Raw genomic sequence first — 25245 nt, 5'->3', positions numbered from 1 at the left:
TAAACTGTTCAGACACAGAGGATTTGTCATTACATCAACATAATAGAATATATAACAATATTTCCATGAAAAATCAAGAATCCATTTTTAAATAGAAAAAGGGGGGTATATTTCATCAAAAGGCTTACACCATAGTCACTGTTATTTGTCTACTCTACTAAATCTCCTTCCCGTTATAGACAGGTGTTACTTCTGAATGTCTAACTCGTCTATGGAGGTTTTACAAAGCACAGACGGTATTGCTTGGGACCACACGGACAGTTCCACAACTCTTAACACATTTAACAGTCAATTACAAGAGAGTTGACCATCATTATCATCATCATCATCAGCTTCACTTCCTGTTCCTCTGCCTGCATCTCTGTATGAATGGTACTGAAATATATCGTTTTGCAGAAAGTGCCCCTTCCTGTTGATGTTAGCGATTACAAAGCCACCACTTCAGCTTGGGTTCAAACTGGGAGCGCGTGTAGTCTATTTTTAACCGGTCCATCCCAGCCCCGTAATAGTTTTGCCAAAGTAGCTGAGCAGGAACCAGCGATGGGTTTGCCTTTGAAACAGAGCCACACACCGTCCACCCCCAACACCCTGCGCGCTGCCTCGTCCTGTCAGTGGAGTCGGTGTGAGGTGCTCTACAAAGCTGCATGTCTAAAAGGCATTGTCAGACACATTTATCACTGTTGCTTTCACTTCCACTCCACTCGGTAGTCCCTTACCCGAAACCCACAGCTTTGTAAAGAAAGGAGAGTGCAGACCAGCGGCGTCCACTGGCGTCAGCAAAGCTTTGGAATCACATTTCCTTACATCCCCATAAAGGTGGTGGTTCCTCAGAGACACATAAATAAGCAGGCATGCCACTGAAATCACCGCCAGGAGCACGCCAAAGACAGTGATCACTGCTGCGTCCCATTTCTCTGTGTCCTTCACCGCCAGCTCTAATCCCTTGGTGGTGACGTTAACACACTTGGTGTCGTAGTTGAAATGGACGCCACGGACATCCACACAGACTTTGTAGTGAGTGGCGGAGCTGAGATGGGTCAGGTTGTAGACCTGGATGTCAGAAGGTACCCTTGTGGTGAACGCTGTGGTGGGATGGTGATTATCCGTCACTGTGTACCATTTAATGTTGGAGGCCAGGGTGCCAGGTCCAGCCTTCCACGACACCAGGATGGAGTCTGACTCCACTGATTTGATGACGACGCTCAGAGAGCCATTTTCAGGTCGGGGGAAATATCCATTCACCTCCACCGAGACTGATTTCAGATCAGCTCCGACAAGATTGTGGGCGACACAAGTGTAGAGACCGGCTTCACCTTCTGTGATATCATAGATGTCAAAGGTTCCCTCTGGGTGCATGTAGAACTTGTCGGACACAGTGTTGGGCAGGACTCTGGTACCAGATGGAGTGATCCAGTAGATGTCTGGTTCTGGCTCAGCAAAGGCTCGACAATGGAGGGACACAGAGCTGCCGTTCTTTGCTTTAATATGCCCGGGCATGCTTTCAGGAGAGATGAGTGGCAGACAAATCTCCATCATCTCCCTGAAGTGCACCTGTCGGACATGCTGGCCCTCGTACTCTGGAGGCTCCACGCAGTAGAGAGAATCCGGCTCCATGAAGCGGATGTTGGTTTTGTTCATGTTCATCCAGCGGACCACGCAGTCGCAGCGGATGGGGTTACTGTGCATGCTAACTTCTCTGAGATTTGGGAGGGACTCGACAGTAATCCTGTGGAGAGCACTGAGCGCGTTCCCATTAAGCATTAGTGTTTCCAGACGGGGGAGTTTGTAGAAAGCATTAGGATGGATGTAGGAGAGTTTAGGATTGTTGGTGGCTTCTATTTTTGTCAGCTCAGGGAGGTTATTTAGGGCAAAGCTGTCGATGGAAACGAGCTCTGGCATGCTGTTAATCCCCAGTTCTTTCAGATGGAGCATATCCACAAAGTCTCCTCTCTGTATCCTCGCAATCGGGTTTTTATTCAGATCCAAAAATTTCAGGTTTTTCGCATTTCTAAGAGCAGAATGAGGCACCTCTGGGAAAATGTTATCATAGAAAGAGATGCTCTCCAGGTTATCCAGTCCGGTCAGTGCATCGTCAGGAAGGTGGGACAGGTTCATTCTGGTGAGAACAAGGCTGCGAAGGTTACTGAGAGGTTTGAAGTTCATATCGTCGACAGAGAGCACAGGGTTCTCACCAATCATCAGGATCTCCAGGTTTGGCATGGGTTCAAACCACTCTCTTTTAATCACTTTCAGCTTGTTGGAGTTGAGGTGGAGCCGGATGAGGTTGCTGAGACCCTGGAAAGCCGTGGGGGAAATAGAGGAGATGAGGTTGTGGTTCAGGTAAAGCTCCTGAAGGTTGGGGACCTCAGCGAGACTTTGTTCTGGTAACTCTCGTATCCAGTTTTCCTCCATGTGGAGGGAGAGCAGCTGAGGAAGACTCCCCAGATGGATGTCACTGATGGAGGACAGGTTGTTTTGGGAGAGATCAATCTCTGTGATGTTGGCCAGGTACGCCAAGGGTCTGTTAATTTTAGCCACATTGTTTGTTTGCAGTAATAGTACTTGTGTGCCCAGTGGTAGTTTCTCCGGCAGGCTAAAGAGTCCCAAGTCATTACAGTCCACTGTCTGTGCCTCCATGTACACTGAACTTGGAGAGAACCAGGGTCTAATCTCACACACACAAAGCTTTGGGCAATCCGGCCTCTCCTCTGTGGCCAAAACAAAAGAGGCCATGGCCAAGCCAACAAAGAGACGATCCACGAACGACACGTCCTTCATATTGGACCGATTCCCTCCAGTAAGAAATTGGTCCTTGTAGATTAAGTGGTCTGAGCTGTTAACTTTACAAATAATGAATCATTTGCTGCAGCTGCTGAGGCGATTGACTCACCGCCCCTGCCACTGCTGCCACCAACTGCAGCGGGTCTCCCTGGTGGTTTCTGTCTTGCTGTGTAGACGCCCTTGGAAGTAATGACCAATCACTCAATGCTGCCTGTTGGTGTCAAGGTTCGCGGCTGAGGCTGCAGTCAGGCAGACCCAAGAAAATAGGATGGGGGGTGGAAAAAAATGGACGACCTGATGTTATATCTCACGGGATTCAGGGGGAAAGTTGAGCAGATTTGTAGTTTTCCATGAAAGATCAGCTCCTCCTCTAAAGACGTACGTCCTCATTGATTGTCTTGACTATCTTCCACAGTCCACAGCTTGCTCCATTCCTACCTGTGGGAATGACAAAAACAGAGGAGAGGTATAAGTCTTAAGAAAAAACAGTCAGGGAACATCATAAGTGAAGGATTTGGTCATATTGACATTTGTTGTACGTGCTGTGGTGCATGTTGACATTTAAAGACGACAGGAAATCACTCCTATACATCTGCTTGACCTTCAACTCTTAATTCAGGGGACTTAAGCATCTTGAGGACTTCAGGCCTGATGTAAGCAGCGCTGGCCTCTTATTGGTGAAGGAGTTCGTTTTATTAGGACTCTTAAATGGCAGACATCCTAGGGCTTAAATGTAATCCCTGAGGGCCGTTTGTTTAAAGGCGATGAAATATGTCAGTGACTATAGCAACCAGTGGAAAGGTGGTCCAACTCTCTGCATTCAATAGATCTGCATTTTGCTGCAACCATCAAAAATTTAAACGCAATCATGTATAAAAACAGTCCATTTCTCTTCTGTTGATAAATGTAACCGATAGAAACCATAAATTATATGTAAGACTTCAACAAAATGACATGAAAGCCTTCCTCATCCACTCATGTCAGCGCTCTCATTCATCAAAAATCACTCACTGGTTCAGTTTTGGATCATTTTCACAAAGATTCACTGAAATATTTGCCACAGTAATTTTCTCATCCATAGCATAATGACAGAAATGAATATGATTCAAGCATAAACATGCAATTTAGACTTTTATTACATTAAGCCAATCCTGACAGCACTATTTAAATGAACGCCCCGCATTTTAAATCTTTGAACCCTGCAGGAAAACAGAGAAGTATAAATACAAGCATCACATCGTAAAAAGGACTCATTCTGAGTGGAGAGACCTGTTTGTTTACATGTGTATTCATTTTATGATACTCATTCCTTATGAGCTTTCCTTAAACATCAAAGGAGCCATTTCTGTCACACGTTACAAGGAAAAAATATTAAAGAGAGGGTTTTTTTTTTTTTTTTTTTTTCACGTCTAACCTCCTTTTTGATTTGCAACTCATAAAGAAATCCCTATTTTTCCTTCCCTGGTGTTTTAGAAAACTGATGACCTCGCCTTTTCAACAAGTCTCATTAAGATTTGGTGGAGATCTGGTGCTGTTATTTAGAACTAGGGATTGACCAATTACAGACCTGGCCGATTATCAGCACCAATATTTGCCATTTCCAGATATATCAGCATCTGCCTTTTTAAAGATTTGATGGCCTACAAGAGATCAATTTTAAAAGGTGTTATTTTGGCTCCAATGCCACTGCACTTTTGCACTACTCTGTCTCCCACACTGTCCCACCCACAATACCATCTGATTGTTCGAACGCAGAGCCATGGCAATTATTGCTTTAAATTTTCAATTAACCTAAGAGTTATAAATTTAACAGAAGAAGAGATGCTACTGACCCCGAGAACTCCCTGCTCCTTTTCATACTGTTTAACCTTTAACAAGGATAAGTGAAAGATAAAATGACATTTCAGTAATAAAATTTTGGAAAACTTAAATTTACTGTAGAAAACTTTAAGGAGCTTTTAATTTTTTTGAGTTTTGGCTTTAACGTTGTGAGATATGCTGCTGAGCCTGGGAGCTGTTTGATAAACATATGCTTAAAGGCATTTGAACAAAGTTAAGTGCTGGAGTTTTTATTATTAAAAAAATTAGCCCCAATATTTTCACTTCTAATACAAAATCAATATCAGCTCAAAAAAGTGATGGGTACCGAATTAGGTACTTTTATAGGTATCGACCAAATTATTACCAAACCTGATTCATGTAAAATCAAACAGTACCATGTTTAGGTACCTAAATGCATCCTTTTCACTGTGGGGGAGCAGAGGAGTCGGTGATTTTCCACACACAAAAGTACCCCAAATTGGTACCATTGAGAACCCATACCAATAACCAGGTACCGGACATCTGTACCATGTCATTTCAAATGTGAAAGGTACCCATCCCTAGTTCTAAATATCAGTTATTTGCTTCTTTGTCAACTAATAATTGGTTTGGATATTGGCCTTGAAAAAAACATACAGATCTCACTCTATTTACAGCTGAGTGTTCTGATCAGTTTACAGGTTCAGAGATTTCTCCAACAAATAATTGTGTAGAGGTTTGAAAATTAGCACAGGTTTTAGTCTGAGCTGAAGATCCATGTTTACAATAAGGGACGGCCACCTATCCTCTTTCCACAGGTAAGTCAACCACTAACAAAAAGTTAGAACAAAAACCACAGAACGCTTGTAGCTACCTCCAGCAGGCATGCTGTATTGAAAAAACCTAGTGAACACTAAAAAAAACAAACGCATCAGACCAAGTCCTTACAGAGCCACCCAGAGTCAGCACACACTGCTTCTGGAAAAGAGTTTGTTAATGGTAGTAGGAGAGGAAACAGAAACACGGACTGACATGACAAGCTGGCTATGTGACAAACGTTTAGGCACCAAGATCTCAGCACAAAGACTGCAAATGAGATTTATAAAGGTGTGAAATGTTGAGCTGGTTTGAGGAACGGTGATTAAATGAAGGGTGTTTTCTTGATCTGCAATGATGAATGGCTGAGAGAGAGGTAGGAGAAAATGTTGGCATTAAAAAAAAAAAAAAAACATACGCAGTTAATTTTTATGTCTTTGTTTTTCATGTGAAGGTCACTGATTTTTTTCTTTGGTGCATGGCAAGAAAAAGATACAATAGGGACTATAAGGAGGTTACATTTTCTGAGTTATTATCAGATAAAAAATACACCACAAAAAATGAAAACCCTATGAAGTGTTTTTGTCTTATTTTAAGTAAAAAGTGTCTTGTTTTACTTGATATGAGGCACATTTAACTGATCAGTTCAGAAAAATGTCTTGTTTTAAGTGATTTGAAGACAAAAATAAGGTCTGAATTGCTTGTAACATATAAACAAATCTGCCTATGGTACAAGGAAATTTGATTGATTTTTTTTTTTTTTTTTTTTTTTTTTTTTTTCCAACTGAAACAAGTCTTAATACGAGTCACTTTCTCTTTTGCCATTGGCAGATTTTTATTTTTATTTTTTTTTTTTATTATAATTTTTTGTAACAAGTAATTCAGACCTAATTTTGTGTTAAAATAACTTGAAACAAGACATTTTTCTGGACTGATCGGGTGAATGTGGCTCATATTTATTAAAAAAAATGAATTTTCTACAATAAAAAAAAGACAAAAACAAGATTTTTTTCCCCGTGTAGAATGAAATGAAATAGAGCAAAAAAGATTAAACTCATGACATTAAATCGTAAATAGAGTCCAAAATAAACATAGTGTTTTACATATTTGAAACAATGTTAAAAAGCTTTGACACACTTTGATTTTCTGTGTATATTGCTAATAATGATCTACAAAAGCATCATGACATAAAGAGCCTGTTTACATTCGGACTTGTACACATTTTCTCTTCACGTCATAAAAAAACGATCCTCTACAGATGAGTTAGACATCTGTTTTGGCTCGACGTCTCTTTACTGACGTGCAATTTGAAATGTATGTTTGACATATAATTTGTGTCCCCATTATCTGCTGTTATACAGCGCGAGCCCAGCAGTTTAAGTGCACCGTGTAATTTGCAGAACGTAACCGCCTCTGACTGAACAGATGGGCTCGATGGCGCTCAGGATATTTCAGGTCTATAAGAGCACACCCCACATCATGGGAACAGTCATGAGAGATAAAATGGAAAGAATCAAGAGAGTAAGTGTGACGGCAGCTGGGAAGTGAGAACAAGAGAGGGGGAGAAATGGTTTCATTTCATCAACTCTGCTGTCTCCACCTCAGTGGCCACAGGGGAGATGTGGAAAAAATAAAATAATAGAAATAAATAAATAAATAAAAACTTCTGAAGGCAGCAGAAATGGTGCAGTTTGCCCCGCCGGCGAAGGCGAGCCAAGGGTTCATTCCTCAACCTCTGCTCCGGCGTTGGCTGGAGCCGGGTTTGGAGGGTGAGGGAGGAAAAGAGAGGGGAGGGAGCAGGATTATTTTTCAGGAGCACCTGGCACTTTAATAAGCTGCAACACCGCGAGCATTCTGATAAACAGGCTTTAGCTTCTCTCCCTCAGCACTGGCTCTTCATTGTGTGCTACGCAGTTGATCTGTGCCCCAGAAACACAGGCTGGAGTCTGTAATGCAGCCCGTGGCGTCCGCTCCTCGCCTCTGGTTTTATTCAGCAGAGATCACAATGTCCTGCCATATATTGTAATCAGGAGGATTGTTATTGCATAGCTTTATTGTCCAATATTTGTTTTACAAATGATTAGAGTTAACAGAGTCAGGGGGGACGTTTGTAGGCCAAGGCTTCCCTTTGTGATCAATACTTTGTGTTCAGCAGGAGCGTAAGAACAGGAAGTGTCAGTGGTGAATGTAAAACAGCGCTGCCCAATCACAGCATATTGAATCATGTGTTACGTAATCTGGAAGGACACGACCAGTAGTAAGAGAGACAGATTGGGAGATAGAATTCATTATTGTCTTTATTTTAGTGTTGATGTCGATGTCCCACATTGGCAAAAATCTAGGACGGATTAGGATGGCTTCACTGCGGCCAGCAGACATGTTTCTGTGCTAATTAATGAGGCTGAAACTGTGTTTCTGATTATCCAACACTTGCTAGTTTCAGTGTAGTGTGTTTAGTGTACTCCAACAGCAGTGTGGCGGATAAATCAGACTTATTGCTGATGTAAGGAGGGTTAAGACTGTTCAGTTAACACAACTCAGTTTCTGCACCTCGCCCCTTGTTAGGCATGGGTTATGACTTTGAAAGACTGAATCATTTATTCATTTAAAAAAGAAAAACAGAAGAGGAAATGTGAATATTAACTCATCTTAAAATGACAATTTTCCAATGTTTTAATCAACCCCTGGTTACAATGCATGACTCTACCCTACGGGGTGCTGTTTGCTAACAGCATCAATTAACATGAAGAAGAAGAATGTTAGATGCATTAAAGAAAAAGAAGTAACAACATCAGTAGCATTAGCTGGATATATTAGACCCTATTCATGAATAATCTGCTGAATTCCACCAGATCTGCTTCTGGTCCATCTCTGCTCCATCACATCAGCTGATAAGTTTCATATTGAGCCTGTGTGTTTACTACCACTGGCTCTGCTTTATTATGTTCTGGCCAACTGTCAGATCTGGCAGGTTGGAGCTTCTGAAGCTAACACACAAGACTTTCACTTTGCTGGATGTCATAGTAGGGACACACCGGACCAGATTTCACTTTACTAGAACAACAAACTGTTGTAATGAGCAGGGCCATGCCTGGAGTCAACAGATTTGCGGTTTTCACAGGAAAATAAAGGAAACAGTTAAGGAGAGGTATGTCAGTGAGGTACAAATGTTCTGCAGTTAAGCTCAGGATGGAAAGGTGGATTCGGTGAAAGTCCAGGTCAGGACACATGCTGCCATTACCAGCTACCAATCAGAAATAACTAGCAAAGAGACACTAGTGACTACAGAACAGTACTTTGGCTTAAAATGCCCATTCCTGCTTTTCAAACATAGTTTGAACATGAACTAAATATATTTGTGACTCTTGAAGTAGCTGATGACCAGTGTTGAGCACATCACTTTAAAAAAGTAATTAGTTATAGATACTTGTTACTTCCCCAAAAAAGTATTTGAATTAGTAACTGAATTACTCCTTCATAAATGTAATCAGTTACCAGGGAAAGCAATTTTTGCATAATTTTTTTTTCAACAACCTTTAATTCTTACTAAAGATTTCCGTTTTTGAGCAGGTTTTGCTCTGGGAAATAATGTTCACATGTATGTTCTTGTCTTTTCCATCTCTGATGTTAAAGTGGTGTGTGTTTACTCCCATCCTGAAAATGACACTAACGTAGAGCCTGTAGGTCTGCTCCCATTCTGAAAACTCCAGTTTTAACCCCACAGACCATTCAGCACTCGCACATATTAAATCTGCAGCTCCTGTCCTGAGTCTGTCTGAAAGATCCAGGTCAGATAGACCTGCCAACTCTCCTGATTTAGGAGGGATTCTCCCACTTTTTAACCCTGTCTCTTGCTCCACTCCCTACTTGTAATTTCTCCTGATTAACCCTTTATTTTCAAGTCTGGTCTTGAATCTCTAATGTGTTTTTTAAGTCGAAAGAAGTGGGCTACTTGTGCTTTACATTCACACCTCAAAAAGCATCCACCCCTCTCCCTGGAGTTGGTTTGATCCAAAGACGCTGCAGGAGATCCTCTCTGACTGCAGGTTGCACAGACACACACAGGTAGTGGTGTAATATTTGTTGCTGAAAAGTTGACTTTAACATCATCTCTTTGTTAAAGACATGTCAACATGATTGTTCTCATCATTACTTGTGTGTCTGAAGCTTTTCCACACATTTTATTCACAGCTCCTCTCTGTGCCTGGCTGAGCGAGCCAGGCCAGATAGTAACGCGCCTCATTTCCCTGTCAGTAATGATAACGGGGTTACAAATTTGAAATAGTAATTCATTAGATTGCCAGTTACTGGAAACAGTAACAGTGTTAGTTTTAACGCCATTATTCCCAACACTGTCGAAGACAACCAGGAAAAAACCCACAAGACTTAAACAAGACGCAAAGATTATTTTGAGTTAAAATTTACTTTGTCAGTCCATCCCGTGGCATTCTAACATTTATTTTGAAGTTAAACACTCTAAAAAGAAAACTTGTCTGATCCATAGGAGTCATTATCTTTAAAATAAGCTAAATTAGTTTTACTGTTTAAGTCATGACTTCTTTGAGTTGTGTCTCAAACTACATAATCCTTTAATTCTTTACAGGGAGTAAATAATACAACTGCTAACAAACGTGCAAGATTTGGTCCAAAAAAAAAAAAGTGACAGTGGTCTGTGCATCAACAGAACATTGTGCATTAAATTTAATCCTGATCTGTCCCTTCAAAATAAAATAAAATAAAGGCTAATCATGGACTTCAGTTATGATGTCTTTCTTGAGCAGTCTACTCGTTTTAAAATGAAACCACATTATATCAAAAAAGCACAGCTTTGCTCTTGAAACACTCCCACTTTAATCTTTATCAATTTATTTCTGTGGCCTGATTCTCCACCCTGCAGAGCTTTAGCCTTGATGATGAAAAAGATGCACCACCAAAACACAGGTAAGCCAGTGTATTGTGCACATCAGACTTACACACAGAATGTTAGAGCAACAAAACTCAAGCTGCTACTTAAACACTAAGAACTGATATTACATAATTCAAATCAAAGCTGCAAATGATCCCTTTAAATATCTCATCAAACACTTTTCACTGTCACATCTGTTCCCTCTCCACGTCCTCAGTGTTTCTGTGAACCAGGATGAATTTACAGCCTCAGCTGAGCTCCCAGTGACGGCCTGTTAAAGTGAAATATCCGGGGTCATTGGTGAGGAGCTACTGACAGAATTTAGGGTGACATCTTGTGTGTCTGATGTCTCAGACGTTTGAGTCTTGAGGCTTGTTTTCCGCCTGAGCTGAAAAGTGTTGACTCAGGGACTTAGTCACTGAATCAAACACTTTCTAATATTGACAATTGAAGGCAATGAAACACAAGTACGGAAAATATTTAGACAGCAGATGCTTTGAGATAAGATGAATGTAAATGACAAGCGGCACAGTCGGATGATCCTTAATCAAAATGTGTTAATGCATCAGGCGAATGGAAAAGCTTTTAGCAGCCTCCATTAAGACGCCTGCTGAAGGGATAAACTGTGCTTTTAAAACTCTCTGATACTGAATATCTGTGTATTCCTGCATCATCTTAAGCAAAGCGGCCTCATCAGGCACAGGTAGTTGAACATGTAAATTGCTGCTGCTGTAAATTGACTGCGTTTGCTGAAGCCCAGTGAAGTGACAGCCTATATACTCGTGGCCTTGCACCGTGACTCGCTTGGCTTTGGAGTCCACACACAGCTTGTACCAACCTATTAGTAAGAGGTCCACTCAAGCTGCCTGGCCGCACACCCCCTCTGCTACAATGTAGAACTAATTTCCCACAATTCACTGCTCAGTTGTCGGTAATTGAGGTGAAGCGAGAGGGGAGGGGAGCGGAAAGAGAAAGAAAGCAGAGATCTTGGAGGACTTGCCAGGACAGGAACCTGCAGCAGTATCAGCCGTGTGGTGGTGTATTAACCTCCAGTGATCCCAGGAATGCTGTCACTGCAAAAATATCCACCTTGGCAAAAGTGCGAAGCAGAGGAATTAGCCAAAACCCACTTTAAGATTGGAGGAAAACAGGGCCCTCTGCAGCTCGGAGCATATTGTGTTTGATTTGGCTGCGGTTGGCTCGAACTGGGGTTTGGCTGTGCGATTGTTGGACAAAGAGAAATGTGGTTAATAGAGCTGTTGCTAATAGAAGCCAGAGACAGATGCTTGTATTATGGGGCTGGAAATGTCTGAGATAAAAGATACAATCAACAGCTGGTTATGTAAACTGCAGAGAGGAAAACGGATCTCCGGCGTCTGAAGCGTTAAATGTTAGTGTTGACATTTGCTGGAGGAGCCAATGGGAGCCTTTTATAGGTCAGGCCGAGGTGTTCACTCATGGAGCTAACATGAGTTCCCAGGTGTCAGACGAAGGCGGGTGGACAATCATTCAAGCCATGGTCTCCAAAGCGCCTCCATTACAGTCGCCGGCTGACAGTGTAGCCCATGGGCTTTTTACGCCGGCTGGTGTTAATCCTAACTGTGAACATTACAGCCAGCCCGCTTCTGGTGTCTGATGTGTTCCAGAGTGCCGCTAACTGTGTGACATACGGAGGTCGCTCTCTCCAAAAATAGACCAGTTTGGTGCGCAAAATTTCATTCTTTGTGGTAAAACACAGACAGTCCTCATTTAAAGTAACTGGTGCTTGGAGAAACATGGTGTTGTGTTAAAGACTCACAGGGATGTGCCGTATCATACTGTCCACAATGATACTTTCTCAACGTGACAACTAACCCTTCCCCTCCACTCACTTACACTCATCATACAACACACACAGGTGGAGTCCACCACTTTAGGTGAGTTGGTCAGTCAAAGATAAATAATGGCTTGATCATTTTGAGATAGTTTGGATTCGAAGTGTTGAATGGACCAGCAGCAACATATGTTCTGCAAAAAGGTCTGAAACCTGCTGTCTGAACACTGTCACAAGTTTGGTGCAGGATGAAACAGTTAAAACAGGGGATTCTGTGGAGAGCACTAACAAGCTGAAAATGCTGGAAGTAAGAAAAAAAAAAAAAGACATTCTTTCCTTTTGGTGAAAAGAGCAGCACATCCACCAATCAAAACGTTATGTGGTTGCTGTTAGAGAGGGGGATTTTGGGGAATTAAGGTGGTGGAAAAACAACATGTGCAAAAGTGTGTAATCAATTTGTGACTTTTAGGGTTTGAATTACAACAGTGTGTTGTATAATTTTTTTTTTTTGTTTGGTGTGCACAATCAAACGATTCATGACAATTATCCATTAAATCTTAAATAGAGACCTTACAGTTGCACATAAAACTCTTTGGAATTTCCAGTTTTAATGAAAAAAGTTGTATGTAACTGTTGTTTGATAAATGTGTACATTGTTTTTTTAATTTTACAATCCATATTTGCTTTCTAAGATATTAAAATAATTCCTTACAGATTTATGGTTTACAAAAAAAAAAAAAAAAGAAAAAACTTTTTTTCCTGCTTGGATTTTGCTTTTCATTTCCTTTTTTTCAGTTATAGATTCTGTGTGTTCATAAATCAAATCCAAATGATTAATAAATTGAAAAAATCCCAACACATATTGAGTATTGCATTCTGCTTTGATTGTATGCATCACAGCATCATTTCAAATTTAAGACAAAATATCAACATATGTATCATATGTATCATATGTATCATATGTATCGTGATATGGATAAATATTTTGATATGAAAAAAATATCATATGGCCCAGCCCTCATGAGTGTAGAGTCCCATAACAGCTCTGAGTGAGTTTTTCTAACAAACTGTTACTTTCCCTGTGTTGAAGCTAGTCTTTGAGCAGAAAAATATCACATAAAGTCAGTTAGTGCTGAGCACAGGTCTACATTTTTACAAAAGCAAAAGAGATATTGAATTTTTTTGGGGAAATACTCAAACCTATGTTAAAAATTAAAAAAAAAAAATCAAAAAAGAAAACAAAAACAACCTAAAATTTCATTTTGTGTCATCTGTTTCATCTCATGGATTCACTGTTTTGCCATGATTCAGAAAAAAAATGGAACGGGCCAAAAAAAGAAGAAGAAGAAGAAAAAAAGCAGTTCCACTCAAGGCTTTTTGCAAAAACTGATCAAGTTGCATTTGACCCTGAGTTAAAAGTCAGCGTGTATTCTGCTTTCCCATCTGCCCACAGCAATGCATGACCCCCTAGGGCCATCAAATAAGAGTGAAGGGGTCCGTGCCTTAAAGAGACAGCAGCTAAAAGGGAGTATTTCAAAAAGAGGCTGGAATAAGGGTTTTCTAAAACATCAGGGAGAGAAAAATAGAGATTTTCATGAGCTGTAAATCTGGTAAAAATGCTAAAGAGGCACCAGAGGGACAGAATAAAGACTAGAGAAGCACAGTACCCCTCTTTAAACCTTACACAGCCTGGCTTTTAAAGGCTTTGGAGAATGATGCTCATTCAGGTGCTCACACACACTGCACAGGGGAGAATTTTCTCAGACACCAATAAGGTATGTTCAAGCCTGCCATATTTGTTATAATGTTGATCAGAAGGAAGGGGTGGTGTCCCTGTCCTGAGGAGTTTTTTGATGGATTGTTGTTACATGAGGGGAATAAATCCAGATTGTGTTGTCCAGTTTGGAAAAGGTTTGTTGGTGTTTTTTTTCCTTCACCCTCATCATATGGGTATTTTTTTTTGGTACATTCCAGAAAACCTGTTGAGAGATGACACTACATTGCATCACTGTGGGAACCTGGCATGTCTTCTCGTCTGTCCTTTTCAGTCTCAGATTTCACTCTTCATTAGTGTGACAGTTGACATCACTGAAAACCTGGAATGCCTCCCAATTAAACCTCAGCACATTTATGTCGTCTCATTGTTGTTGTTGTTGTTGGGTGAAACCTAACATAACTCCCTGTATTGGTTCAGAAATGTTTTTTCCCCCGGCACAAACCTCAGATCATTTATCTGGAAAAGGCTGCAGACAGATAGTGATGTACCTGAAATGGGACGCGGCTTTCATTTAAGAGGTTCAGACACAGTCAAGGTGAAAAGCATTTCCTTTCAGGTCTTGGCAACACCTTCCACTGACTTTCCCACAAGGCTGCCTCCATTATATTAAGGCTGTGGCTGCTCTGGACAGTAATGGCTCAAATACAGTTTGATTAGAGCGCAGTGAGATATGACCACTTTGAATTAATGAGTGTGCACAGTCAGGGCAGGAAGCGCTGGTCCCGGTGACTCTGCGGTGCTAATTCAGACTCAGAGTCGGCCACGCAGCCAAACAGGCGCGCGGTGCTGTTTGTTTAATGCTGTTTATTGGACTGAGGCGTAAATCCTGCACCTGGCCTCACAGGGCTTGGATGGGGCTTAGCAGAGAGGGGACAGAAAGGTCACTGCTTTGTCACTCTGATATTCACAGAAGCTCTGAGTGGAGACGAGTTCACCGTTAATCAAGGTTTGTTTATGAGGAAGTTACATTTAAAGCCAGTCAAATACTCAAAGGCTTATTAATGTGACTTTTTGTGTTTACAGGTGAACTTTAGACCATATTGACATCTACATCATGGATAGGCCCTCTCCACAAACCAGGAAGTCCCAAGACTTTTCAGAGCGCCAAAGCTGCACTCAGGGTGGGTTGATGATCCTTGAGTTTATCAAATCGAGGTCACAAGTAAACTTCTCTAATAGAGAACAGCCGGAAACTTTACTAAATCCATTTCCACCAAGCAGTCCTGTGTGGATCAGTACACTGCAAAAACTGAAATCTCATCAAGTGTTTTTGTCTTATTTTCAGTAGAAAATTCCTTTTAAGACTCAATATGAGCCAAATTCACATGACCAATCCAGAAAAATGTCTTGTTTAAAGTTATTTAAGGACAAAAATGAGGTCTGAATGGCTCGTAACCAGTAAAAAAAATCTGCCAATGGAACAAGAGAAAAGTTACTTGTATTAAGACATTGTTCTAGTCTCAAGGAAATTTTCACACAATTTTATCTTGTTCCATTGGCAGATTTTTTTACTGGTTACAAGCGATTCAAACCTCATTTTTGTACTCTGATAACTTGAAACGAGACATTTTTCTGGATTGATAAGTTGAAAGTGGCTCATGTCGAGTATGATAAGACAATTTTTACTTAAAAAAAGACAAAAACACTTAATAAGATTTCAGTTTTTTGCAGTGTACCATTTGGTTGGGATTGGATTGGTAAAGCCTGATTCTTTTTGTGTTTTCACAGTCAACCATAGGTAGGTGGGTGGGGTTTAAGCTGGATACTGATAGCCACATCAGCTGCCACCTCCTCTTCCTCAAAAATACAGAGGAAGGTCTATACCTTTGAGGTCGACCATGAAACGCTGGCTAGTGACACTATTTTCCAGACTGAAAGTAAGTTATCCTTACAAAGTCGACTGGAGATTTACGCATGGTAAGCTTATGTGTTGTTCTTTATAACCACTGCTGCACAGGATGTAACAATTCTTTCCACTTATCAACAGACTGCAGTGTTTCTAGCTCCACCTTCTGGGGTTGGATCAGTGTCTCTGGGAGTCCAACAGAGGGGTACCAAAAAGTGGGATGGTAGGGCTCAGTAATTTGGGGACATGTCGCGGTTTCAGTCAAAGGAAAAGCCACAGAATGCTTGCTGTACCAAGACCAACAGAACTTATCCGCTTGGAAACAGAGCTGGTTAAAGACGTTTCAGAGATTGTTACTTAAGAGGACCTTTAACTAAAATGACCACGTGTCATGAAATATAACCCTATATCCTAAATGTAATACATGGTTTGAGCCTGAATTGATTAGGTTAATCCACAAAACCTCAACGCAAAACCAACACATCCAAAGTCACAGCACAGGAGGACAGGATGCTCTTATTGGCTTACTGTAGCAGAAAACTGCTTAAAAAATTAGCCCTTGAAAAAAAAAATCTTTAACATAAAAATGCCTCTTTTTTATTCCAATTTCTTCAACTGCAGCTCACAGACATGTAGGAAGTTAAGGATGAGCCATTTTATAAGGACTCTGAATTACTTACAAATGTTCAAAAGTAAAGCTGAGTCATAAAGTTACAACTCTTGTTCTGCTCAAGGTTTCTGTCTGTTAGAAGAAGTTCATCCACTCCTCTGTAACTCACTAAACGCTACAAAGGTCCAACATAGACTGTAAAAAAAAAAAAAAAAAATAGATGTCATGTTGCTCGGCTTTAAATAACCACAAAAACTGCTCCCTCTGGTGGCTGGCTGCAGTACAGGTCAAAAACTCCATCTCCCCAGTCATTACAGATTAGCCGTGGTCAATCTTTAAATCTTTAAAAAAATAAATAAAAACAACTAGTGGAAATGTTTCTCACATCCGTATGCTGTGGTGAAATGTAGTTATTATTGAGCTGTGTTGTGTTCAAGCTCTCTTTAATCTGAAAAGTTTCTTTTTCACTAGTTATTAGAAGTTAAAAAGTGGGTTTAACGATGATTGACAACTGACGTTCTTGCTTTTTCAGGAATAGTAAGATACGTCAGGAACAACAGCCAAGAAGAGTTTAGATAAAACAAATTTATCTGTCACCCGGCTCCACTCAGATTCTCTCCTAGTCCCTCATAGTCTTGACGGCACAGACTACGGACGTGGTATGAGGGGGGTATTTTGGCTTCAAAACCGTACAACAGTAAAAGGCAGAGCCACCCTGTCCATTTTATATACCTACAGTCTATGGTCTGGACCTGTCCATGTTGTTGTAGCGGTTAATAAAGATGAAAGACTGAATGCTCACTGTAATAGAAAGAGGCTGAGGAGAGGTCTGCTTACAAAGATATATTAGATTAATTACAGAAAGGTCAGTCCAGTTTTTTCCCTTTACTGTAACTACAGCTCACAGATATGTTGAAAGATGAGGGTTAGCATCATTAAGGATTAAAAACGATTAGAAGTAAAGTGAATTACAGGATTAAAAAATTAATTGGATAAAAAAAGATGTGATAATTAGCTGCTGTTGATCTATGTTTGCTAAAAATGCATTTGATAGTATTTTAACCTCCCATTGACTATGATAACTTGGTGCTTCACTATTGGCTGTTTATGAAATCTGTAGAAAGAATAATTTTACAAAATGATCCACAATTCTCTTTAAAACTCCTTCAAATAACATACAGGCTAACTGTAGACTGAAAGAATAGACTATGAGACTTTTTTTCTCTTGTTTTAATCTTATATTTCTTTGTTTTTCATTTGGTGTCCTGAACTCTTCCTCATACAGCTCAGGGGACAGAGGTGGATTCATTTTAAACACCCTGTTTCGGATTGGTCTTAAAGATGGCGCTGCAAAAACTGTATCAATACTGGGTCTGTCACGATAATCAATAAATCAATTAACCAAACAATAAATAAAAACGTCCTCGGTAAGTTTGCCAGCCTCGATAAACTGACACGTGCATGTTTGTTTTCCTCCTCTCTTTCCACCAAAGAGGCTGAATGAGAAGATGGCTCACTACGTCTATCTTTCCTAACATCGGGGTGCATAGGTTCTATAACAGATTTATAGCGGAGTGAGCATCTGTCAAAAATGCGATCTTTGGGGTGAAGACGGGGCTGCTCGCACGTACACACGGAGAGAGCTGAAGCGAGCGTCCTGAGGGGTAAGGAGGAAACACACGCTAATATGAGTGATGGCATCAAAGATACGGTTCTTAAGCCACCTGCCACAGTCCCAGAGTGGGAATATTTTTTTTTTTATCAGAATGAACAAAGTGTGAGCTCATGAACACCAACGAGCTGATATGTCGCATTTGTTTGAAAATAGTGGCGACGAAGAAGAAGAAAGGGAGGTGCAGCGGAGCCTTGTTCTTTGACAATCTGCTCTTACTGAGGCTTCTGGTCTGCAAAGTAAATAGAAATAAAAGCACCAAATGGTGGGCGCTCAAAGACAGCTACATTGCCAAAGAAATGCAGCCCTTCAATACGGTTGAAAGCCAGAAATGTTCAAAATGTTTGACAGACAGGACGGATGACTGGGAAAAAGTACATGTTACAAAGAGTTCAGGAACTGTATAAACTCCCTTTTATTTAGGCTATAGTTTTTATTGTTGTTTTTTTTTTTTTTTGAGTTTCGTTTTTTCTTTAGCAACAGGGTCTATGTTTTATTGTTTTTGATTAGTATTAATTATTTTCATTGACATGTATTTTTTTTCTGAAAGAGAGTCCATTTCATTTTCATTGTATTTTTTTTTCTCTTTCTTGTTTGTTAAATTTATTATATTTTTTGTTTAATTTATTTGATTGAAAAGATCCTGACCTTTTAATTACAGTTAAATACTCGTAAGAAATTAAAGTTTCTTGTTTTTGATTTGGTGTTCTCACTTTATTATCCCATTTATCATAATTACATCAATGAAAAAATGAAAAAAAAAATCAAAATATTATTGACAATAATATTGTTTATCTGCAATAATATTTTGGAAAATTATCGTCTAGCAAAATTTCTTATTGTGACAGGCCTAATCAATACTATTATTTATGAAGCTAAAACATCCTTTTAACAGACACAAACCTCAGACACAGACACAGCGGAGGTCAAGTATCTGCAGAACGCGGCTGTGAATGAGCAGAAGAGAGAACTGCAGCAGAAAGTAAGAAGAAAATAATGAGAAAAAGTATGAGTAGAAATGATGCTAATATTTGCAAAAAACAATGTGATTATCCTACAGAACCTGCAGATCATGCAAAAAGAAAATCACACAAGGTCATCTGGGGGTATTTCAAGCATTAGGCGGAAATCAAACCCAGATCTGAGCTGTGAAATAAGTGCACATGTATGTTTGAGCGACGAGCGTATCGGCCCTTTGGGGAGATGATTATGAGACCTGCACGCTTTAAGTGGAAACAAGGCGGTGTTGCATCTGCTGAGAGGTAGACATTATGCTAGCTGGTGTAAAACTGGGGGGAAGACATAAAGGTCAGGTGTAAGTGGAAAGTAGGGCGCAGCAGAATTGCCTCCTCTTTCAAGCGAATAGCCTTTGTATTGTACAAATGGTTCTCTGGGAATTTTGATCCACTGGTAATAAGCCTCGCAGGGCTTTTTTTTTTTCCTCCACTCGTCCTCCAACTCTTTCTTCTCTCGGCTCTTTTTCTCATTTGCTTTTCCTAAAAATATGACCACTCCATCCTCATCTCCTTCGATGAACCTTGGCGTTCCCGCTCTGATGTTTGCTCATCGAACCCTCGCAGTGATTCATGAAAGCACTGGACGACGGAGAAATGAAAGCGGATTTTTCTCGCTGCATGTCCAGGTTCTAGTTTTATCTTCCGGGGCCTCCTACTGTCTCGTCGCTCGTTTGCTGTCAGCCTAATTGCATTCTCAATAGTTGTCACCCCCTGCTGTGCCAAATCTAGACTTCCTGCATATCGTCTCAGGAGACAGCCTATTTGTTGAGCCTGTGCATGTTTATTTTGGACGGTGCTGCATGACTTTCCGTTAACCCCTAAAGGATGTGGTTTGGTGCTGTTTTCAGTCGCGTTAAACCTCTGCCACGGTAGATTACCATCCACCAAGTGAGTCACTGTGAAGCATACACGCAGTTTCTTTTTTCCCTCGTCTGTTTTTATGTCTGACCTGTTTGGCATCATTTGAAAATGTAATACTCAACGAAAAATAAAATTATCTTTTTAAAAGAGAAATATTGTGATGCTAAGTCTGGATCACTTCAATCAATCTAATGAAAGATGACATCCTGATGTAGTCTGGTTTTTATGGGACAGTATCTTTCTGTACCATCTTTTTACAATGGTTTCTTCCATCCACTCATGTTTTTCTGACAGTTTAAGAGGGAAAAAAAAAAACAGAAATCTCCCAGCATCACAGTGGATGTGTAGAGCAGCAGAACACAACCAATCAGCTTCCAATAGACATCCTGGGTAAGCCCTCTGCAGGGTGGAAGCCTCCGGGGAGGCTTGACTGTCCCTCCCTCCACCCTTCACCTCATTGATTTACTATTATACTTTCTCTTAGGTAAGGAAGAGTCCATTAAAGGGAAACTTCTATGCGGTATGTATGCATAATGAAGCTTCCGGTGTATGTATATGCGAGTGTGTGGGAGATGGGATGCACGAACCACCATGAATCAGTAGCGAGCCGACTGTTAATGTAAAATCAATGTTCCGAATTAACCACAGGAACCCTGTCTCTGCTTTTCCGCCCTTTTCTGGACAAGACATGCCCTTGGGCTGAGTGAGGAAGAACACACATGCTGCACTATCGAACATAGTAGCACGCCCACCTGCACTCGTGCGCCCACGCTGCAGCCTGGAACTCACACAAATCCATTTAAATACGCATGCATTCGCAGACGCCAGGATGCATGTTTAACTGTGTCCACACAGGGAATGTGGAAAAACAAAGCTCATTGGAATAATGCATGCACACCGCGCCCGGCCATGAAAAGAGCACAGCTAGGTCTCCTCGTCTAATTCGCCTCGTGCTGCATCCATTAAAATTAAGCCCAGGTATCCAGCTTAGGGGCTGCCGCTGATAAGGTCAAAGGCGTAGCGAACATTCCAACACTCATTTCTCCCCCAACATAATCGCACTCACTCTTGACAAAAAAATCTGCATAATGTTCCGTGTATTGCTGCTAGCCAGAATGAAAAAGGGGAGGTGTGAGGAGGAGGAGGAGGAGGGAGAGAGGAGCCGATGGCGTATCCCTCAAAGTCAGAGCCAAATTGAATCTGCAGGTGCAAATGTGGCGTGTGTGCTGCCTCTGAGATGCGCAGCTATCTATATTTATATGAATAATATATGGCTGGTCAAGGGGCCACATGCCTGCAGGGAATAAGATCCTTCGGCAGACGGAATCAATCATTATATGCCAGTGAAATGCATTTATCGCCCGGCACGAAGCTCTTTATTATGATTTCATGGGGTTTGATATGGGCTTCTCCTTCTGTTTCCATTCTCTGCAACTCGTCTCCAGCTGAAACACATCAGAGAAGTGGATGTGTCAGATAGTAACGTGGCTGTTTGTCTCTTTGAAACACAACACGCGCCTGATTTGGACTATTCTGCAATCATACCTGTGAAATCTGTTTCATACTCTCAGTTTTGTGTCATGCTCAGTGCTTTTCATTAGCGCGCTGATATCCAGAATGTATCAATCCAAGTGCAGAACAGATGGACGGCCCAGCAGCAGCTCTCAGATGTCCTCCTTCTTCTCTCCTCCTGTTTGAAACTGCATATGTCTCCATCATGTCCAGCTCTGATATGAATCTGCAGCATAACATGCTAATTACAGGTTAGCATCTTTGATTTTCTGTTAGCATCATGCGTCTATTTATAGACGATCGTTTCACTGAGCCTTCTGTTAAAGCGGCGTTTTTGAAACCCACACACACTTTGGCTAAATAGCTGAAGCACTAATGTAAAAGTAAATGTCATTGGACACAAAGGAAGTGCCGTATCCCGTTCTGACCTTTGCTATGGGCTGAAAATGTCATAGATGCTGCCGTCCTCCACATTCTGATCCCTTCCCTCTCTTCTTCTTTGTGTCTATTCAGACGAGCGAGGCCTTTTATAATCCATCAACCAGATCTAAGACAAAAAAGCGCATCATCCGTTCCTCTCCCTTGTTCTTTTTGCCCTCTGTCTGTGCTTATTCCATTTTAATGGGAGCCTGTGTTTGTTTGGGAACACGCTGCTATCACAGAGCCTATGCTTGGCTGCACAGGCTGATCCCCTGCAGCCGTCTTGTGAATATGTTTACATGCATTTCACTCAGGAGCACCGATGGATCCCGGGGCTTCTTGTTACCACCGATATGACACAAAAACCTGCACATAAACGGGGTTTTGACGGCACGGTTTGAATTCTCTCCTCTGGTACGGCACCCACACATCCTCTCACCTCACGGGCACCTGCTGCCGTCTGCCTATAGAGGAATTAATATGGAACACCCACACCACGCTGCCGATCACACTCTCCAAACCTCCACAAGGCCACTGCAGGTTTCCACCCCCCTGCACACACACTCACACACACTCTCACACACGCTGCCTTTAAGTGTTTCACACACAGATCAATAGGCAATTCGCAAAGCCACTCACTTTGAGCGTATAACTTGACGTGGACATGTTTTATTGATCTGTTTTGAACAAATGTGACAAATTAATAAAGAAACACATCGCCGCTCTGCTGGTGTTTCAAACTGGGACTGTTTCTTTTACACATATGTCCTCTTAGTGTAACGTTAGCAGGAAAACGCTTCGCTAATATCAGCTTTACAGGATTTCTGTCTGAGTTGTCTGAGTTGTAACGGCCTCAGAGGACGTCACAAGGCGAGGAAGCGTCTCCACGCAGGGACAATAACGTAGCATGTGGGCACCGTGCTGGTTACAAAGCCACCGTGGCTCTCGTGTGGCATTTGACTGTGTTTCATATCGAGCAGCTGCTTTGGGGTGACTCATTCGCACTGTGGAGGCCAAACTCTATTGTATCCATCACCGGGAACAAGCACGGGGACACACACACACACACACACCAGAGCCGGCTGCATGCACTGAAGATTACAGCAATCACATCCAGCAGCCCCCTCTGTGAAAATTACATTTGTCATTATCGGCCATTATCTGTTTATCTGCCTTTGAAATATTCATGAGTGATGCATCTGCTGGGTGACATGGATTCTGGACAGAGGAGAGACAGGGGGGATGATACAGAGGGGGAGGCAGGGTGAGAAAGAGGGGGAGAGACGCCCCAATGCAGTTAAGGGATTAGTGAATACTCTCCCTCCTTCTCCTGCTCTCTCCAGCTGGATCTCAGGATGTGTGGGTGGGTGTACTCAGCACCAGCAGGTGAAGCAAAGATGGTGAATTTGCTCAGAGGTGCCACTCTGTGGCGGAGTTAATTCCAGAAAAAAAAGCCCGGCATGCACCGTGCGCAGATGTCTGAAAGCAGAGCATTTTTTACCCCCTCTTTAAAACCCTGAGTATGAGATGTCTGCTTTCATGGCAGGTGTCGGTCAATGCTGCGACAGGAAGGCTTGACAGAGAGGAGAGGGGAGAGTGAGGATGAGGAGGTGAGGGGAGAAGAGGGAGGTGGGGGGAAGGACCATTCTGTGGATTTCTTCGAGACGTGTCTGGTATGCGCGCACTGAGCAGGACCTGGAACATGAAACTGCCTGTCCATCCTACACACACACACACACACACACACACACACACACACACACACACACAATAAGACACAAAAACAAGTCTACCTAACTATTGATCCGTTTTGAAGAGAAACCGCCTCAGTCAGAAAAGGGTTTGGCGAAGGCGCAACACTCATAGTTGCGCAAAAGCGCGTCTCCACGTTTAGTGAGTGTTCGAGGCCATAATTAAAGGCAGCAGAACTATCCTGTCATATTCCTGCTATTCCTGAAATCACACAGGAGTGTCCGCGCTCTGACAAGCGGAAGGATTCTTTTCTAAAGAATAATCGTCCGCTCAAACACCAGAAGCTCAAGATCGAGGCGTTTTTCGTCAACTTGGAAAAATGCATTTCACAGACGCAACCCGTGCGATGATTTCTCCTGACAGGCGCACATTTCAGAGCAAACTTACCCGCTTTGACCATCGCAGCCCTTCAAGCAGAATGTGCTCTCTGTATTTCCATCAAGTGCGCCGCTCCAGGGAGGAGAAAAGCCCAGTGCGCGACATAAAGCCCGTCAACAATGTGTGGTCTTCTTCTTCTTCTCCGTCTTCTTACGCAGCTGGTCAAAAATCAGTTCGAGCCTCCCCTCCACCAACGGCTTCTGCAAGAGAGGGAGGGGGGGCGACCGAAACGAGGCGCAGAAGTCCAAACGCAGGTAGACTGGAGTCTGGATGGAGATTCATGTGTTCCCCGTGCCCTTCCCTTCCCGTCCTCACCGCGGCTGCTGAGGGCGCATCTCTCTCCTCGATCAAGTGTCAGGCGGACCACATAGATGCTCCGCCGTCTCCTCAGCAGTCATTAATATCAGAACGAACCCGGACTCTCCAGAGGACAGCCAATAGCATCAGAGAAGCGGGCGAGGTGCTCGCAGCATCCCTGCTCTGGTTGGCTGGGAGCAGCCGTCATTCATTTCCCAGAAGCCTGTTCTCATCTATGTCTTCTTCTGTCGGAGGTGAAGCACGCTGCAAAAAATGTCCATTAACAAGTCTGTCACAGTGGACTGGGTGATGTAAGAAAGAACTTGTTCATTAAAGAGGAAGATAAAGTGTTTTCTATAACTGTGGACATGTTGAATATTAAATCCTTGAGCTCACATGAAGCTGTGGAAAAGCACCTCCGAGTGCATGAGTGGAACAAAAGAAGTTAAGGGACTTTATTTAATCTAAGAATACTTAAATTCTTCCAGAAAATGCAGGTGAAGATTTAAACTGTGACTAATTTAAAGCAGTCAGCTGATTGGATGTGTTTGATCACGTGATACACTCAAACAGAACCCATTCATGAGCACTAAGAAGTGCAAACAAAACCTTTATGTGACAGTTTCTACAGAAGCAGATTAAGGCCGTGGAGAAAATAATTTGGGCAGGTCAAGATTTACGTCCAAATGTTAATTTTAAAGTTGAAATGATGAGAAACAAGTCAACATGAAATGATTTAAATAAAAAATGAGTAGTTATTTGTTTTTTATGGTCAAGGTGGAGTCTGCAGGATTTTCCTAAAATGTCAACTTTTACAGGAATAATCCTGCTCGTTTGTCACCCGTGGGGCTCTATACATGTGTGTTGGTGTCTGTGTCTGCCTCAACCCCCTCCTCTGCCTGTATGTTGATGTTTTGGTTGTGTCGAGACATTTCTGGGTTGTGGAGAGTAAGCATGGTTACATCAGCCAATCACAGTGCTCCCAGTG

General features: G+C 41.9%; 1 protein-coding gene across 1 annotated transcript; it reads right to left on the bottom strand.

Moving 5' to 3' along the window:
• Positions 1–484: 484 nt before the first annotated feature.
• Positions 485–24366, bottom strand: lrrn3b (leucine rich repeat neuronal 3b). The gene is made up of 2 exons (XM_074698573.1): positions 23970–24366; positions 485–3219 (listed from the first exon to the last, which is right to left on the bottom strand). The coding sequence occupies exon 2, from the start codon at positions 2776–2778 to the stop codon at positions 649–651; it is 2130 nt and encodes a 709-aa protein (XP_074554674.1). The 5' UTR covers positions 2779–3219; positions 23970–24366; the 3' UTR covers positions 485–648.
• Positions 24367–25245: the final 879 nt, after the last annotated feature.

Source organism: Halichoeres trimaculatus, unplaced genomic scaffold (genome assembly GCF_033239565.1).
Source record: "Halichoeres trimaculatus isolate MK-OKI-2021-1 unplaced genomic scaffold, fHalTri1.1 fHalTri1_scaffold_21, whole genome shotgun sequence".
Lineage (NCBI taxonomy): Eukaryota > Metazoa > Chordata > Actinopteri > Labriformes > Labridae > Halichoeres > Halichoeres trimaculatus.
The sequence above is the reverse complement of the archived record's forward strand: the minus strand, read 5'-3'. Positions and strand labels throughout refer to the sequence as shown.